At 42.4% G+C, this 18,481-nt stretch overlaps 4 protein-coding genes across 5 annotated transcripts; 2 read left to right on the plus strand and 2 right to left on the minus strand.

Annotated features, from left to right (window-relative positions):
• Positions 1-676: 676 nt before the first annotated feature.
• Positions 677-3,501, plus strand: LOC129583894 (muscle LIM protein 1-like). Its single transcript, XM_055475917.1, has 3 exons — positions 677-1,066; positions 1,717-1,891; positions 2,903-3,501. The coding sequence occupies exons 1-3, from the start codon at positions 952-954 to the stop codon at positions 2,931-2,933; spliced, it is 321 nt and encodes a 106-aa protein (XP_055331892.1). The 5' UTR covers positions 677-951; the 3' UTR covers positions 2,934-3,501.
• Positions 3,502-5,190: 1,689 nt separating this feature from the next.
• LOC129584088 (uncharacterized) lies at positions 5,191-12,513 on the minus strand. Its single transcript, XM_055476193.1, has 7 exons — positions 12,215-12,513; positions 11,328-11,655; positions 10,388-10,470; positions 9,881-10,106; positions 8,789-9,228; positions 6,757-6,976; positions 5,191-6,097 (listed from the first exon to the last, which is right to left on the minus strand). The coding sequence occupies exons 2-7, from the start codon at positions 11,641-11,643 to the stop codon at positions 5,727-5,729; spliced, it is 1,656 nt and encodes a 551-aa protein (XP_055332168.1). The 5' UTR covers positions 11,644-11,655; positions 12,215-12,513; the 3' UTR covers positions 5,191-5,726.
• A 1,644-nt stretch (positions 12,514-14,157) lies between these two features.
• LOC129583846 (uncharacterized) lies at positions 14,158-16,475 on the minus strand. The gene is made up of 2 exons (XM_055475837.1): positions 15,583-16,475; positions 14,158-15,230 (listed from the first exon to the last, which is right to left on the minus strand). Exons 1-2 carry the CDS (start codon positions 16,195-16,197, stop codon positions 14,397-14,399), a joined length of 1,449 nt encoding a protein of 482 aa, XP_055331812.1. The 5' UTR covers positions 16,198-16,475; the 3' UTR covers positions 14,158-14,396.
• Positions 16,282-18,219, plus strand: LOC129583847 (protein salvador homolog 1-like). 2 transcript variants are annotated; one of them, XM_055475840.1, is made up of 2 exons: positions 16,282-16,572; positions 16,875-18,219. In XM_055475840.1, exon 2 carries the CDS (start codon positions 16,904-16,906, stop codon positions 18,011-18,013), a length of 1,110 nt encoding a protein of 369 aa, XP_055331815.1. In that variant the 5' UTR covers positions 16,282-16,572; positions 16,875-16,903; the 3' UTR covers positions 18,014-18,219. The 2 variants fall into 2 exon arrangements, with proteins under 2 accessions (XP_055331815.1, XP_055331813.1); XM_055475838.1 differs by lacking the exon at positions 16,282-16,572 and adding an exon at positions 16,582-16,774.
• The last annotated feature ends 262 nt before the right edge of the window (positions 18,220-18,481 follow it).

An 18,481-nucleotide genomic window follows, 5' to 3' on the forward strand; every position in this document is an offset into this window, starting at 1 on the left:
CCGAAGCGACTGACTGATCAAAGATGTTGTTTGATAAAAAATGCGGTCTGTGTAGTAGACTAGTGCCATGGATGTGCAACAGCCCAATGCACTCCTGCTTCCGATGATACGGGAAACAGGAGCCGTGCGCCGTACAGTGCATTCACTCGCAAATCTGAAATCCCACGCGCCAAATTAACGCCATCGTCTCGAGTCTGGCATTCGTTCGTGCATGCGATGACCAGCGCGCTCGAGACGCTAATATTAGCGCGGCGTACATTCACAGGGATCAGAGTCACCATGTAAGCGCGGCGTTTAGGGGATGTTATTTTGGTCCTGCGCTTTTGACGAATAAACATTTGCGCGATCGGCGAAGAATCAGCGAAAGTCCTTAAGAGCGATAAAATACGAGGCAGACGGTGGGCAGTTTTAATACACACCACGACTGCAGTGTGTGTCATCTTACACCGGGTACGTATGTACTTATCATCAGCCTCTGACAGAATGTTTGCTCACGGTGGCGATGCAGTTTTTTAGCGTAAATTATGGACATATGCGCACGGATTAGTAATGCGCCCCACAGCACATACACAAGCTGGCGGTTACGTACGACTGCTTTTTACCATGTCTGTACTGTTACACACAGCCAAGACGGACTCAACCAGTGTCGCCTTTCTGCGCCCTATAAAATCCTCCGTTAAGCAAATTTCTCAAGGCGCAGAGAAGTGTTCTTCCGTTTTCTGACTTAACCGAGTACCAGTAGCCAAATTTAGTCGATCCTTTCAGCGTCCGAACGCCTGCTTCGCGCGTACGTTTGCCTCTGTACTGACACCGCGGATCACTCTATATACACACAGACATAGTGTGCCTAGCTGCCGGCATTCTTCCTTCCTCTGTTTTGTGGATAGTATTCTGCTTCGGCCTTCGGTGCTCTCGCTGATATCCGCCACACATCCCTTTTTATCCGCAACCATGCCTTTCCAAGCTCCAGAATGCCCCAAGTGCCCGCGATGCGGCAAATCGGTTTATTCCGCAGAGGAACGAGTGGCCGCTGGTACCAAGTGGCACAAGCAGTGTTTCAAATGCGGTAAGTACTGTACAGTGTACATCTCGGTAGCCGGTAGCGGAGTTTCGGTGGCAGTTGCTTCGTGGGTCGATAATTTTTTGGAAAAAGTCATATTAGAAAGCCAATTTTCCTCAATATTTTCCCAAGTTTAATGAGTATAACGTTATGATGTTACGTAAGGTATAATTACTTAATTAATTATGCATGCAGGTTTCATTCATGGCATAAAATCTGGCTCAGAATTTTGAATAACCATATCTCTTCGAATTAGTTTCCGGTGGCAGGGAACGTTGTTTTACTGTCGAAAGCGTTGCATTAATTTTAATCAAGTTGGCTGATAGAATTGATCATTTGGACTGTTATCGTACAATTTTGTTTATTTCCGATGTTTAATAACTGTCTGAAATTTATATTTGCTCTAATTCGTGACCTTCCTAATGTTAATGCGGTTTGACCGCGCAGTCGATCATTAGTAGACATGAAACTTGTTTATGTGCCGGTCAGTGGAAGTCGTGGAACAACATCCATTCGTCTAATACATTAGTCGTCAATAGACGAGCCGTACTCGTAGTGGCTTTCTGAAAATTTTAATTGAAAAATCCGAAGTTAACAATTGCGAAGTACGAAGTATTAAAAAAACTGTTGCATAATTGTGGTTTATGTTTGTGCAGATATGTGCAACAAGCTTTTGGACAGTGTAAGTGTTGCGGAACACGAAGGACGACTGTACTGCAAGATCTGCTACGGACGGAAACACGGACCTAAAGGATACGGTTTCGGCCAGGGAGCCGGCACTCTCAGCATGGACGTTGGTGCTCAATTCGGCAACACCCAATCCGCAATGTCGTAAGTGTCACCTTACAGGTCCTCACTGCAACTCCCGAAACATATATCACTTTGGGCATACCTGTAGACTGTAGTTATAGATCTTTTATTTTACTTTTTGATATGTAATGCACCTATTTTTATGAATGAAGGGTTTTCGGAAAATCCGGAACTAGAAGCGTAGCAAATGTAGGCAACGGTACAGAACGCTTGCGGAAAATGGTGATGCCGGTTTTCACTAATCGTTGCGGTTAAAGCAAATTAGGCGAAAAGGTTTTCTTTATTTTACATTTAAGCGGAACGCTTGTCCAGTGTGTGTGTTGCGGCTGGTAAGCAAATGTGCAAATATTGCTTTTTTAATCCTGTTGGCGCACATAACTGGCGATGTCCAAATATGGACAGCGAAATGATATTCCCTGACCGGCGACTGACATAAGCGCTTATGCATGACTCACCCCGGTTTCTTATAGCCGTACTGGCAGTACGTTGTGCACATGCATATGGAGTCTCTGACGTGAAGTCTCGCCCACCCAGTGCATTAGCTGCGCACAGCTGCTGATACGGCTAAAACGGGATACGGCTGCTTGCCTCATTAAAGCTGGAGAAAACGCTTCTTTTTCCACGCTGTCAAGTGTTTACGAATTATGGAAGAAAATTCGTACAGTAGAATTACAGATGTCATCATTAATAATCCAAATAGTTTTTGATATTAGTGTAGCTTAGTTAAGTAAGCTTCTGCGCTGCTCTTGTAACTGTCTAGCGTTACTTAAGTACGTATAATTGCAAAAGGTAAAAAGTTCAAATTTATTAATTTGTACTTGATCATTTCGAGAACTAGAATTATAACTGTATTTTAATATGGTTGATAGTAATAAAAACGCACTTACGTACATATAATGGAGAATCATAATGTACGCCAATGTGTGCCGAAATATCTTGCGCATAATTATAGGCCGGTCAAAAATAGGTCGATGTAAGCTAATGAGCGGAAGTTTCCTGGTGACTGAACAGTGTGTTCTTCTCTCTTTACAGCAACGTTCCTCAGACCGGCATGCAGTTTTAGAGGATTTTATCCATCCCTCTACTGCACTGGTGTCGAATTACATCCTACACGGAATATAAACATGAACCATTTAGGACAATTATTATTTCTGGCCTTTTAATTTCGGTGGGGACATTTCTACATCCATCTCGGATATATATATATATTTAAAAAAGGTGATGGCACACTTTTCACTCTATCCGTCGCTTTCATCCATCCATCCGCCAACCCACACACATCCAATGTGAAAGACCGCTTTGTAACTTGATATATACCGACATACTACCATTTTTTTCAGAGACCACTTTCAAGATATTCTCGTCACGTTCTCTCTCGATGTTTAGTTTTACACTGACTAATTGATAGAAGTTTGAAAAAATCATATTATAAAAATCAGTTTTCTTTGTTTGGTTGGTAGATTTGTTCTGTTGCTTTTCGTAAATCGCTGCTTTTGAGTTGTAAGGTTACTTTGGCTTGTACTGCTCAACCGTCGCTTTTACGCTTTGTAATGTTCAGCTGGCGCCGTATGCATTTAATGCTGCTTTCTCCGGCTTTTTCTTACGATGAGACGAATAAAAATTGAAAATTGTTTTGTGTTCGGATGGCGGGATTGTAAACACAGTACTTACCAATTACCTGCTAATTGGCAGCAGCAAGAGTAATGGCGATTCTAAAGTTTGCAAGGTGTGTGAATTTAAAACAACATTGAAATAAAAACTGCAATAATTAAGTTACGCAGTGCTAGCATTAACTTAACATGCATAATTATGCAGTACTAATTTTTTATCGTTTGTCATGGGTTTATGGGGCGATAGCACGCATTTTTCCCAGCCTGTTTGCACATATCAAGTGCAAATTTGAGGCTTCAGACTTACAGAAATTGATTAGGTGCCGATACCGATACGTGCACGACCACTCTGGAAGTTTTGCGTATTACGTACGTGTTAATTAAAGATTACTTTCACTAATAATCTATGTAATGACAGTTTAATTTAACGACCGTGTGAATTAAACATGCTCGTAATTCATAAGGATACAACTATCTACTAATATGTTACCATTGCGATGATGTTATGGTAGGTGTAATTGTTAGGATTAATTTGTCAGTGTTACTTTGCATACCTATACCTAGCTGGTGGTGGTCCTGAAAAAAATAAATAGTATACTCAAATAGATCACAGCAACACGTGATTCTAAACAAAAAGTAACAAACATTTTTTATCAATACTATGGTCGTGTGAATACTTATTTTTCGCGTACGCATTTAAAAGTCTGTGACCATATACATAATGATTTAGCATACTGCGCGATTCGTTTTTTTGGAAAAGGAAAATGAGCGACAATGGTTTAGTCTGGACCATTCGAGTGACCTTAAGAAACACCGTGACCACTAGCGACCGTCAATAAATGCTTAGGAGACCCTGGACCTAAAAAAATCTCTTAGCGCACAAGGAATCACGTAGCCGTAAGCCAGTAATAAGTAAGTACATACGGCAGCCACACTTCCACACACTCGGCAGTTTCTTCTGCGCCGCATATATAACGGAGATTGGCGTTTCATTTTTAAAACATGTTTGCATGCGGAAAAATGCAGCTGTAGCTAATTTTATCCATGTTAAATATTTCAAGAGGACGTTATTGATAATCCTGCTCACAAATTGTGGATGGCCGGGCTTAATTTAGACATTTCCGCTGTTGAGACGATTGACACCTCCGCAATAACCCTGCGCTTGTATCCGATGCCACTGGGCTCACTGTGCTGTGCTGCGAGTATGCCGGAGCAGCCTCGGCGGGTCAACTGCAGTTCAGTAGCGCTGGCAATTGGGAAATCGTGTTGTTTCGCTAATGACTCAATGTACTGACGTGAGAACTGAGAAGTAGTGAATAATACTGGTCTTCCGGGTATCCTCCCAGGGACTGCGGAGGAGGCCTAATGTAAAGTGCGCTGTCGAAGTACGATAAATAACCGCAACATTTTGGCCTACAAATGTTTTCTCTGTGCCTCGCACTGTGAGCGACAGAAGCATATGGCTTTTGCATTCTAACACTTTTTGTAATTGTATGATACACATAGGTGCGCATCACTTACAGACCTTTAAAACTAATGATCTTTAAATATACTAGATATTAAGGTCACGGCGCGGCTGTTTTGCATAGCCGTACGAGCACTAAATCAATTTATGCCATGAACAATTTGTTTGCGTTTTGCAGCATGTAGTGTGGCAGTTTTTCGAAGCGGTTGATATGCAATTGCGCATGATACAATCATATTCACAGTAGAAATTAATGAGCAACAGGTACAACATCTACTGTACGTATCGACGAAACTGCCAATACGTAACGGCAAACCGCTCTTGCAGCAAATGAAAATTTGTCTTAGTCGAAGTAAACCTATTGAATTTTTTCAAACTTTAAGCTAATACTGCGAAACAGTAACCAGCTAAATCTCAGCGTCATCTGCATGGAACGATTCCGAAACCAAATTGCTTTAACTTTGGAAATCGATTAATTTCCCCCGTACCGCGCGCCCGCCAAATAATCCGTTACATAAATTCTAACTAAACTGTCAACAGCCAGACAGAAAGCCATCAGCAGTTCTCGTTAATTCCTCAATGAAAGCAACTGCGTCCAACACAACATCGCGCTCCTCCGCTCATTCACACCGACACAACCAACCCCACACACACGCACACCACCTCCCCGCGCGCCGATCCAGGTGCCAAGAACAAGCGAAGAAACCCAGCGCGTAACGGCGATTATGCGTGTGTGCCACATCCCCTTTCTCTGCGCTGTCGATTAACCGCTGACTACAGACTAATCTTGACGCTTCGCCGCTTTTTTCGCTTTAACCAAATTCCTTATGTCAATAGCGCTGCTGGCGGCTGTGTCGTCCTCATCAGCACCGGCGGCCAGGCCTACCGCGGAAGGCCATATATAGGGAATGGCTGCCAGCATGATCGGTATGGAGATGGCGCTGACGATGATCGGGCTGAACATGCCCACATCCGCCAAGCCGCTCCGGTAGTACAGCAGTTCGCTGGCGAAGTGCGCCAGGGCCACCACGAAGGTGGTTAGTGCCGCCAGGAAGAGCTCCCAGCTGTACATGTTGTAGGCGTACAAGAAGCGGATAACACCGGCCAGGAGAGTCCACAGTCCGTATGTGCGAGCGGCCAGCTCCGTTGCCCCTGTTGACATTTAGACGGGTTGCAGAATACACGAGACAAATCACAATCGACCACAGCGCTTTGAAAGACTAAAAGCGAATGTCTTAACCTGATTAACAACGCTAATGCAACTTTGCAGTCGTAGCTATTTTGCTTACTTTTTCACTTGTATTTTGCTTACTTTTAATAAGCAGAATTCTGCTGAAGCGCATATAGCAATGGAAAACTTCTCCCCAAACACTACTGTAGTCTGTAGAGTACTTACTACTTACCAAATGAACTCTTACAATTGTTAGCAAATAAACACGAAATATCAAATATCTATCAGTGACCAATACAGCTATTTGAGTACTTTACCACAAATCACAGCCAAAATTTGCCAAAATTCAATGCCAGAAAACAACCGAAAACTCGGATCAGAAATTTCTAGCTGGAGCTTAAAAAAATCCATAAACACAAAACAGAAATTCGGTCGACCGAAAGTCGGAGCAGCAAGAAATCGAAAGTAGGAGAAACACTCCTTTAATATTGCTGGTTTATGCCAAATTTAAAGTTAATAATTTAAATTTCTACGACCGCTCAGATTGCTCGCAGAAACATTCTCTTGCAAGCAAAAACTATTTTCCCTTATTTTCGTATTTTGCTGGGCCGGTGGCCGAAATGATAAAGGCTGTGCTCACCTGCGCGGGGCGCATTGTACAGCCGTGTCCAGACGAATTCCGGACTGATAAATGCCTGCAGCGTGTTGGCCAAGGCCATCATTCCGACGAAGGCCACCCATCCACGCACGAACGTCACATAACTACTACCGGGCGGTTTGTATTTTAATTCTTTCCTTTTCCCTTTGGAATCCGTCCATGCAGGGCTCTGGAAACTGCGAGTCTCCATTGCAGCGATTCGCTAATCGCGAGCTTGTCCAAATTTTTATGTCACATTAAGCCTAGAAAGCGTGAAATTAGATTAATCTGCGGGTCTACATTTCAGCAATCAGTTCATTTTATCTTTTGCTTTATTCTTATTATAATTTTAATGTGAAGTTTCGTTGAATATTTACAGTCCTGCGGAATTTTGCAACTAAAACACCCGTTAAAGAGCTCAGATTTTCATCAGGACATTTACTTTCATCAGGACATTTACAGTACATACTTATATATTTTGTTCACGCTATGTTTCGCATCTCCCAGATGAATTTCAAACCTAGACTAAACCAAACACCAGCAGAAAACCAGAAGCAGCTATACAAATCATTAGATAAAGCTAGCAAGTTAAAGTTTACCAACCTTCGAAGTTTGAACATCGACAAGTCCGTCCGAAGTCTGAATGGCCTGCGAAGGTTTTTAAGGCCCGTTCTTCACTGATTCCACCAGCTGGTATTCTCTTTTCAGGCATAATGATGACGGCAGCACAGTAGATGCTCTTCAGTTTTCATTAAGGTAAGCTCGATAAACGAAACAAAAAAGCCAGAATCTTCTATTGTTTTTAGGGTTTTATATAACTTTTATAAGTTTCTGTAAACTTTATGTAAGAAAACTTCTGTTTTAATCCAATATGCATCCGCCACCAGCAGCACAGTGTGTGCACTGTGCACACTGAAACACAGCTCAAAAGAATTTGTGACTGCCGCCCGGTTTTCGTATTAACCCCTTTTGTCAAGCTGACCATGAGTGTTTCTTAAAATTATTCATACACAATTCTTGTTCCCGCGATCTGCTACGTGTGACTGTCCTGTTTTTCACGTGAGTACGGTTTTGGTTAACGAGTCCACAAGAAAGATTTGCCTGCTGCATTCTAACACAAAAACGGGAAGAGTACATTTACTTTATACAAGAATTTAGGTACACATATACCCAACTCAGAGTATTTCCCTTATTATTGCTAGTTCTTTACGTTCATGTTGCGCGATAAATGCATGCACAATGCGTACGTGTATATCGGTTGCGGCGACGGAAACCGTGGCTTCCGGTCAACTTCCGCATTCGACAGCTCTAATCCGGATAGGATGTACGTACATCGTCGATCTGAGGCGACATTTAATGTCCAATGTCCACAAGACCTTTGTATCTAGTGAGTTAATGCAACAGATAACCGATAATCGTAAAACTAACAATACACAATTGACGTTATCACCCACCGCCAACAATCACGACGTTCCCGGGTGATCACCCAAGACCAAAGGGCACAGTACACCGACGATGAGTAACGCATACGTTCGAAGTATGGGAATGTGAAGTTACACATGGGTTTGTAATAATTAATGTCGCCTGTCAAGTATCAAATATGGCAGTAGCCTCCTAACCGACATCACCGGAGATAAAATTATACTTTTATTAACCTCAGCAACATTAGAAAAATTCATGCTTGCAAATACTTTCTTCCAGTAATTTGAGTTCTGCATCAATCCCACAAAAATACTGCAACATACTTCACCAAAAAACTAACTGCTGTCAAACCACAACGCAAACTCTGAATGTTATAAACGAAGAAACGACGAACTAAGGATTAATGGAAATCACGTAAGATTTAAATTAACATTCAACGTGCAGTGCGCTAGAAATGAGCAAGAACGAGAAATCCGTCGCTACAAAGCACAAACACGAAATCCAGGTTAAACGTTCAACTCAGACAAAAAACTGAAGAAAAATAATACAGATTGCTACAAAGAGAGAAAATTGCTAGGCACTTGAATTACAGGAATATCAAAGCTCATTTTCAATCTTCTGCAACGACAGGGATAGGAACGATTTTGGGAATATAGCTGACGCCTTTATCCAGCAGCAAGTTGACGCGTTCATGCATAAAACTGGGCAGCACAATCATTAGCGTTCTCTGGAAAACGTTGGCCACTCTCGCCACACCAACCACCGTCGCAACGTACACTTTGGCCGCGATGCCGCGAGTGAACTTGCGGGTGCGCTCCACGCGCTCAATTACCACTTTACCCGAGGCGCGGCGGCGCACATAGGCAATGGTATCGTGCACCGTGGTCACGGCCGGCGTCTGGATGACGGCGTCCACAACGTTGTGAGATTTGATGGAGATGCGGCGTTTCAGTTTGTGAGAGAGATGCTTAGCGTGCTCCAGATTGCCGCCGCGAGCATGATAACCGTTCGCCATGTAGTTCCCGTTGGTAGCGTTGCCGTTCTTAAGGTGCTCTGATAAGAAAAACACATTTAAGATTAGTTTTGAAACGTTTTGGCAAGCGATTCATGTACGGCCGGATTCCGTTACAACGATTATTGTGTGCCAAGGTCAGCGCTAGTCCAACGACCTTTGTTTGTTTACACGTTTTCGATCTAATCTTCAGAAAACGTTAACGGATTAGCAAACCATGAAATTCCATAAAACTGCCGATATCGATAGTGGTCTTCAGCCCAGCCCAGTGCTAACTTACGGCTTCGTGTTGCCACTTCGTCATTCTTGCGATAAATAAATTCATTCAAATTATTACTAGTATGCAACAATAGCACGCACTGCTAGCGAACTGCAATTTTTTTAATTTCGCCAATATCAACAGCAAGAAAATACGAGGTGCAAAATCCTACACAATTAAACAATATAATAATATTTGTATGTTCTACAAAACAAATCTGATAAAATTTCGAACGATACACCGAAAACAGCTACCGAACTGAAGACCGGGAAATAATGGAATTGCCTTCCCGTGCAAAAAATTCTTATAGTTGGAAAACCAATTGCAAGCCCTCAAGAAAGTTTCTGTAAAATTTCTTCTAATCATCTATTGTGAACAAATTTCCAGATCAAGACGAAAACAAGAAATTAAGGGGAAAGATATCGAAATCTTACCTTCTGGCAAGAACTTGTCAATCGCGGAATCAGCGGTCTGCAGTCCATATTCGATGTAATTGTTCACGGTCTGACCATACGGCGTGTCCATAACAGCTTGGACTTTGGCTGAACCCATTTCTTTGACAGAATCGATGGTGTCGCGGACGCGTTCCACAGTGTTCTCCTTGGCTGTCTGAATTTGATCAATCTTGCCTTCCACCTTTTGGATAACCATCAACTTGATCTGCAAATGGCATAAACCATTAAATTCCCTCTCGATGCAAGCCACTTTTTCCACCAAAGAATTCATTCGCACAACACCGCGACTACGTCGAAAGGTCAAGGACATCTCCCAGCCGATTCGATCGATACGATACTTAAGTATACGAATATGCACTCGTTAATTCGGAACGAACATTCTAAAAAAACTCATACTTATACTTATTTATGCGAAGAAATTGGTAGCATACTCTTAAATTTCACCGGCTTTGTAACGAAATTTAATTTATGTATCCAGTTTCTTACCTCATATGGAGACTTCGTGATAATGGGTAACTTTTCCTCCACTTTATCAAGCATGTAGCAGGCAGACTGATCGGCAAATCCGACTGTAACAATTAAAACATACGATATTATCTATTTCTAGGTAAATTTCCTCGACTAAGAAAACTAAGAAAAACAAAGAAATTTAAACAAAGACAAGTTTTAACAATAGTGGCAAATGCGCGTGACTGACACACTTTCGCTATCAAGCATGCGAATGCGAGCCCGTCTCCAGTTACTTCACCTAGTAAGTTTAAATCTTACCATATATATAGCCTTCCTTAACTTATCTTGATTTAAAATTTCGTTAATTGCTCTCATTCCTTTTAGCTTCTAATTGTGTTTGCGAAACTAGAAAACGGTTCGCATCAAAGGCATAATAAAGTACCCTTGCGGTATTGCAACGATCGTAATGAATCATCGGCTTTCCAAAATCATTCAAAATTCAAATGTACCGAATGCACCGGAGACATCAACATGACTGTGCTTTGCGCCCTAACAACTCAAGTACCGACTAGCGATGATTTTATTTGGGACAAAACTACTATTCTACATATTGACCACATTATATTTCCCGGTAGACACGATACTTCCGTACGTCGTATCTATATATCTATCTCCGTACACAAGCGTTGGCCAGCTGACACTTGGACTGGTTATTGCCGAAGTAAATTATAAATGTTTTTACTAAATAACCCGCTTCTTATTAAATAATCCGCTTTGTATGTACATACGGCACCGTGTCCACACTAATAGCAGTATTTTTGCATGGTAGTTCTGCAAATGCTTAACTGTGTCTTTGCGCTGTATAAGTACTGCGCAACCGAGCTGAATTGTTCGTATTCATTAAAGATTCACGTAATTTCCCATATATTTTTCGAAAACTGAATTTTTTTATCACGGACACACAAGTGCAACTTACGTGGTTTCTGCAGGCGACCCGTGATTCCCGTCTTGTTCATAACGGTAACCGCGCCCTTGACGGTGGCCTGCACAGTGGACTCGCCCGTTTCCAGTGCGCTGCGCAGCAGTCCATTGCGGTCTTTGGTTTTCTCGTACGCCACCAGGAAGCGATCCACAAAGTTGCGCACCAACGGGAGACTGGACACGCGCTCCACAAAATTCGGCGGTGGCACACCGTTGGCCATGTGGTGACCATTGTGGATGAATTCGTCAATGCTGGGCTGCTCGATGATGGGCATTTCCTCAATCGCCATTTTCATGCTGCTTCTGTACATCGATACTGAATTCTGCGAACAGGTATGTACTGTAGTTAATACGAAATATATAAGACGATTAACAAACAATCAAATCAATCGGAAGTATGAATCCAACCGATAAAACTAAAAACAAACTGCCATCACTAAAACAGAAATACAAATACTAGTAGCCCAAGTCACAATCGGTTTGTGAAAGTAGACAAAATTAAGTAACTATTCTGCAGATAAAATTAAGTAAGTATTCAATCCAATGAGTTACGAGCAACTCAAAGCCTCAAATACAAATCCAGCAGTGTGGAAATAACCCACTGCGCGATGCCCTGAGTCATAATTTCACACTTCTCATTTACAATGCCTCACTAAACCTGTTCCGCTTTGGATTACAATCAATAATTCGATATACCGAATCGTCGCTTTAACTCTTCAGTCTCACCATCAGATGACAAAATAATTGTTTAAAATTAGCTGAGATACAATCACATACTCACTACACGTATGTTACTACCGTATGTAGGCCAATATGAAATCGTTGCCCGCAGCATTTTAAACTTTACGCTGCAAGCACACTGTAAATAAGCGTCATTCTTACCTGGTAAATACAGCAGAAGCAAAAACTCTAACGGAACAATATCCTGCAGACCAATTGCAGTATGGACGATAGTCTACGGGACCGCGAATAAATAAGCAAATCAACGTAATTATCACAGATCTGAACCAAGCTGAATGATTCTGCGCAGGGGAATATTTTGAAGAACGTAAATACGCTGATGCTGTAGCAAGTCACGATGAGACAAACTGATAACCGCAGCCGCGTATGCGCTTTCATGCAGCGATATAAAGCAAGAGAAATGCTAGCTAGAAATACCGGTTTCCAGTATATTCAACCGAAAAGGCAAAAAAGTTTCTCTGGCCAGTAAATCTGCCGGTTAAATACAAGACGTTTCGCTGTACCTGTTTTGAACTTTGATATCCAGTGCTGATTGGTTTTGTAAGCGGAAGTGGGCAGTTCAATGGTCAGACGCAAAAACCAAATGGCCAGAACTGCTTCATACATAATACATAACGTGGATTCCCGCAAACGCATTTAATAACTTTCTTACCGTGTACCGGAAGCTAACATACTGCACTAATAACTGTAAAGCAGCGTAATATTACGTACTGTACTAAACCCACTAAAGATTTTGCAGTAATATGTATTATGAAAGTAGTAATTAAATAATGATATTTACTGCAAAGTTGCAAACAAGTACGGTTTTGAAAATCAGTAATAAATAGTTCAAAACGGTGAGAAACAATTTGGTACACATGCAGTGAGTTTCAGTACTTAACCTAACCACTAACCAAACAGTTAACAGAAAACTTAAACTGGACTGTGAGTGATGTAGTTTCTTTTTAAATTGGGTAATAACTATATCACAACAGAAAGAGCTTATAATTCAAAGGCTGTAGAATGCAGACTGCACTTATTTTGAGTGGCGGGGTTATGTAAAATTATTGGTTTACAATTTAATGGAATTCCGGATGATCTACGTATCCGTACAGCACAGATATCCGCAGAAAAGTATTGTACACAAAGACTTAAAGGTAAATTATACTATACTTTTAACTATACTATATTTTCTGAAAACGGGAAAAATTTTTTGGTTTTGGGATGACATCTGTTAATTCTGTTACTAAATGGCGATCGGTAATGTTTTTTTGTATTTACTTTAATGCCGTGACTTTAGCAAGTTAACGTAAAGTTCGAATCTATGAGGCAATCTGCGCAGTTGAACATAATATAGATATGCGGCTCTGTGCGGCCTGACGAGGCAGAAGTTGAGAAAGTCGTAAATATTCCTTTAAACTTTGCTCTGATTATGAATCTTGAACGGCGTGATAGGGCGCTCTTCGTACCATGGCGTAACGGTTTGTAGATCTGTCAAGGGAAATGCATGGTGCGGCTGGACACTGGCTGCTCACACTGTCGCAAAGTGCAGCGACATGGCATAAAAACCACACACCGATAACTCCGGCGAAATTAGTTCATCGGCTTCATCTGACGTAAACATATGTGAGACGCGTGTCTGCTATTTTTTGCACATTTCCTCGGTGGACAGCCAATGGACCACGGCGTGACATGCAGGTCCATGTGTATGCTGCAGTAACTGCACTGGTCGCCGAACTTCGACGTTGCAAGCCCATAACACAATTTTCTCAATCTATTCATAAAGTACTATGTTTCGATTTTAAATCAGGGCAAAGGTTCACTGAACGCGTACGGCATGGTAAGTAGCGATCGCGTCGGACTACGCCGGCGACATCACCAGTGTCTGGTTCCATTCTAAACTTCTCAGTTGGGCACGAAAATTTTTACACCAACACTGCATAAACTAAACGATAAACCAAACAGGAAAACGCGCTCACATAACCTATCAATACGAGCAGAAATTTGAAGGGTGAAAAAAAATTTTCGATTTTTGGAAACAACAAGACTTCTCGTCTGAAGCGTTTTCTAGCATCAAACAGCTCAAAACTGAACACCAGCCTTCGTACCTTTTACTGTAATTTAATACTAACAAGTCCAAATACTTTGAAGTAACCAAGAAAATTCCGAACGAGACAGATATAAACCAAATTAACTTGCAAATCTTCAAAACCAATCTCAAAAGCTTTCCTAAAACAATAAATACAGCGCAACGGAATGCAGGTACAAAGGTCACTAATAACACTTACAAATCACCCATTCTTTTACAGGCAATTCACTGAACTTAAGCAGATCCATCATTGAACTAATTACTTCTTTCCGATGTCGCATCCCTTTCCGCGGTACTAGAAGGACCACCAGGATGAACATCAACTTCCGGAACCGGATGAACTTGAAATCCTTCTGCAGCGATACCTGTTGATACTTCATTATCGGCTTTTGATTGACCGGAATCCTTATTGCGGCTGTTGACAACTTTCTTCCTTTTTGATGAATTTTCATTTATCGGTCCTGCAGACCGTTTCAGAGCTTTCGCCTCTCCACTGGTCGTCTCCGCTTGCTGATTAACAAGCACATTATGGATTAGTTTCCGTCTAGCGGTGCGTTCTTTGTCCTCGGTAAGCGCTTCCGCTTCCGGGGATAAATATCGATTCCAGTATTTCTGTCGAATAGATGTCTTCATTATCTTCCACACATCCGCTACGGATTCCTCAATGGATACTTCGGTTCCCGTGTTAAGTAAGACTCCGTTGAATACTGTTGTCACAGGACCACCGTTTTTTAGCTGATTCTTCAGCTGCGTACAAAGATGGCGTAGTTGCGTCTGCATGAAGTCGCTTTCGTGCTGGATCATATTTTCCACCAAGCGCACCTTTCTCAAACGCTGCTTCCGCTCCACTTCGGTCTCGATGGACTCCCAGAGCGCCTTCACTGCCGAGTCGTATTCCAGATTAATTGAGTCAATACGGACTGAAAGGAGATCTTTGGCTTTCTTCAATTCTTCCTCACAGGTGCGGTTTATTTTCAGCATGTGCTGCTCCAAGAAAGGAGATTCGCCTTTCTGAACGGCTTCGATGCCCTGATCCATACCAAGGCATCGTGCTCGGTACAACTTATCCTTTATCAAACCGAAATGGCGCTGAAAATCCCAGATGTCAGATACCAACCAACAAGTAAGCAAGTAAAAAATGTACGTATACCCTTAACCGATAATCGATTACAGCTAAAAACAAATCATAACCATTTGTAACGCTCAGTGTCTCTCACTGATAATGTTCTCATAAACAGTAGTTTCATGTTTCCTTTTATCGCCAGGCAAAACCGTAAAATGCACACTTTACTCCTAAAAGGCTAAACTGCATTCATTTAATCAATTCAGCAAGGATAGTAAAATATCATAATTAAACGGAGTTCCAATGAAGTACATTCTGATATTCATAGAAAAATCATAATTTCGTATTAAACTGCAGCAGCAGTTACAGCATTCGTACCTGTAGCTTATCCAAGGAACTGACGATCTTTCTGCACTGATCGAAGACTTTAACCATGACATTCCTAGTAAACAGTTTCTCGGGCATCCGTTCGACTTCGCTTTCCGCATTATCATCGTCGTTAAATACCGCAAATACTCGCTTCAATCCCTTCTTCCGACAGAGCTCCTCCAGATCAAAATCCTCTGCCACCGAAGACGAATGGGAAGTGTCCAGTTTGTGAAGGCCAGGAGACGAAGGAGCCGTGCTGGCAGCGCTTTTCATCGCGGGCTCGTCGGGAGGAGATAAACTCGGTTTACTACTCGCACCAACATTAGGAGTCCCATCCCCTGCCGCCTTGGTGTCCGGGACAGCCAGCTGAGGTGTCGATGAAGGTGGCCGCGAAGACGCAGACGGTTCGGCGTCTTCCACAATCGCATCGAGGCTGCGATGTGAGGCAGGAGATGTTCTGAGTTTCTTCGCGGAGTCATCAGGACGCACAGTCTTCCCTCTCGGTCTGGTGGCCCTAACCGTCTTCAATTTTTTCGTCTCTGTATCGGTTTTACTTGAACTGGAGACAGGTGGCTGCACACTCGCCAGGGATGGTACATCTCCAGTGGGAGCTTGATCCGCCATAACACTAACAAGAAAAATTCCACTAGCATTCAGACTTCAGCCAACAGCTGCAGTCCCCGATCACTCTTGCTTGGATAACAAGGAAGGTTTACAAACTTAAGTCACTCATTCAAGAAAGTTTGAACGTACACGTAGTTAACGACACTGAAAAACTGGTAACTCAGAATAAAATTTTAGAATAACAATTAAGTACGTAATAGAACAGAATTTCTTTATCGATTAGAAACATTCAAAAAAATAAATGCACCTGGATCCGAGTGGATCGTGCTGACTACTGAGTCGAGTTATGACGTCACGCAACGGAAGCAGCTCGGCGCGTGTCAATCAACAAATGACGGACCGATCCACACCTGTTGACACTTTCAGCATAGTCAAGTATGCTTATGAGCTTATCGTTTTTAAAACTGAATGCCCTGCATAGTAATAATTTTCAAATATGATTGTACTGAAGTGAGTAGCTTATTTGTCACTTGTTAATTTGTTATCCTTTCTTGTATGCTTCCTTTGCGACAGTTCATTATCGGCCAGAGTATCTGTATCTGCAGAAATTGCGCAAATGTTGGTCTAAGACTTGAAGGTATGCGCTCCATACTTCCAGCAACTTTGATGACTTTAAAATTCTTTGAGAACATATGCGCCTATCTGGAATCTACGGCATTGTTAACTTTGTTTCTTAGCTCCAGTGCAATTTTCACGGACTTTAGCCATGCTCTCCAGAAAAAAAGATAGCAAGAATAAAGATTACGCAGCAGGCATCACAGGTCGATACCTGAAAAGAGAATCCCCGACTGACAATCCATCCCTCAACCGAAGCCAATTTGCCAGTCCCATAAAACGAGACAGCCTTTTCGAGAAGCGTCAGCCATCATCCAATTCGCCCCTCGGTCGCGGATCACTGTTATCCACAGCCAATCGTGTGGATCACAGTGTGCCATTAACACGAAACGCCGCTCGCGATCCCCTGCGCAGTCCATCCATATCGTCTTTCCAACCACCCAAACCATTCTGCCTAAGTTGCCGTGAAAATGTTACTGACAACCGCCATATCTGCAGAGTGGGATCAGCAGCCAGTGGTCCCGTTTATCTGTCCCGTTGTGAGCATGGATTTCCGCTCAGTCAACCAGTTTTTGCACCGTCTCATCCGGAAGAACCGCCACTGCCCCCCGGGTGGACGGTGGATTATACGCCCCGCGGGAAAAAATACTACATTGACCACAATTCCAAAACAACGCACTGGAATCATCCCTCGACGCTGGCCGTTACCGGCAATACGGAGCAGCCGTCCGGTATCATGGGCGACGACGCGTGGACGCCTGTCGTCGGTGCAGATGGCAACTTCTATCTTCTGAATCGTTTCACCAATCAGGTGCAGTCACCACATGCCCAACAATATTCCCAGCAGTTCCTGCCTTCGGAAACTGTGGATGACCGGGGTGGTTCGAGGGCATCGGAGAGGGCTTCTCCGTCTTGGAGTGGTGGACGATTCGCCCTATCGCTTAGTCAGAACAGCGCTGCGCAGTCCAGTCCACAATTAACCGATGACATGCGCGAGGTTTTGAAAATATACTCTAAAGGACCGAGCAGTGCTGATCATGTTCTCAAGTGGGATCTGTTCAGCTTGCAGCAACTGGAGGCCTTTGATGGGGAAATGCGTGCCTTATTCAAGACTGAACTGCAAAATGTGGTGATGTCATACGAACCGGGACTGATGGCTTTGCAAAGAGTTGGATGTCAGAGAATCCAAGTCTGGATCTCTTTTACAGTGAACGCACAGTGTGTTCTGTATGACATGTCCATTCCTTTCTGCTTTCTCTAATATTGTGATGAAGTTTTGCAATAATATTATTGACCATGTAAACTGTTTTTTACTCTTTATTTTAACAATTTTAAGCATTGCTTCGTTGTGCTTTGACTTTATGTATAATTTGTTGAAAAAATCATTTTGAAAAAATTTCGTTCTTTAACCGGTATTTTCCAATTTTTGTATCTACAAATATGTGTAAACAATACCACGGTTGTTCAGTCCAAGTTGATTAAAGTGCGATTTCACAGTCTGTTTATTGTTACCAGACTTACATAGTTACATTATACTGATTATAGCGGTTTGTTATTACCCGTGATATTGGCTTTCATGCCACCATAGCTGTGTTTGTTGTTATACAGTGGTTTAATTAATTCGTAGTATTGTATAAGGATCAGCTGTTGTTTTTTTACGTGACCGCTTTAATTGTTGTAACTCACGAGGACACAACACTCCAAGACCCAACACCGTATATCATCTGAA

Source organism: Paramacrobiotus metropolitanus, unplaced genomic scaffold, assembly GCF_019649055.1.
Source record: "Paramacrobiotus metropolitanus isolate TYO unplaced genomic scaffold, Prichtersi_v1.0 Parri_scaffold0000012, whole genome shotgun sequence".
Classification (NCBI taxonomy): domain Eukaryota; kingdom Metazoa; phylum Tardigrada; class Eutardigrada; order Parachela; family Macrobiotidae; genus Paramacrobiotus; species Paramacrobiotus metropolitanus.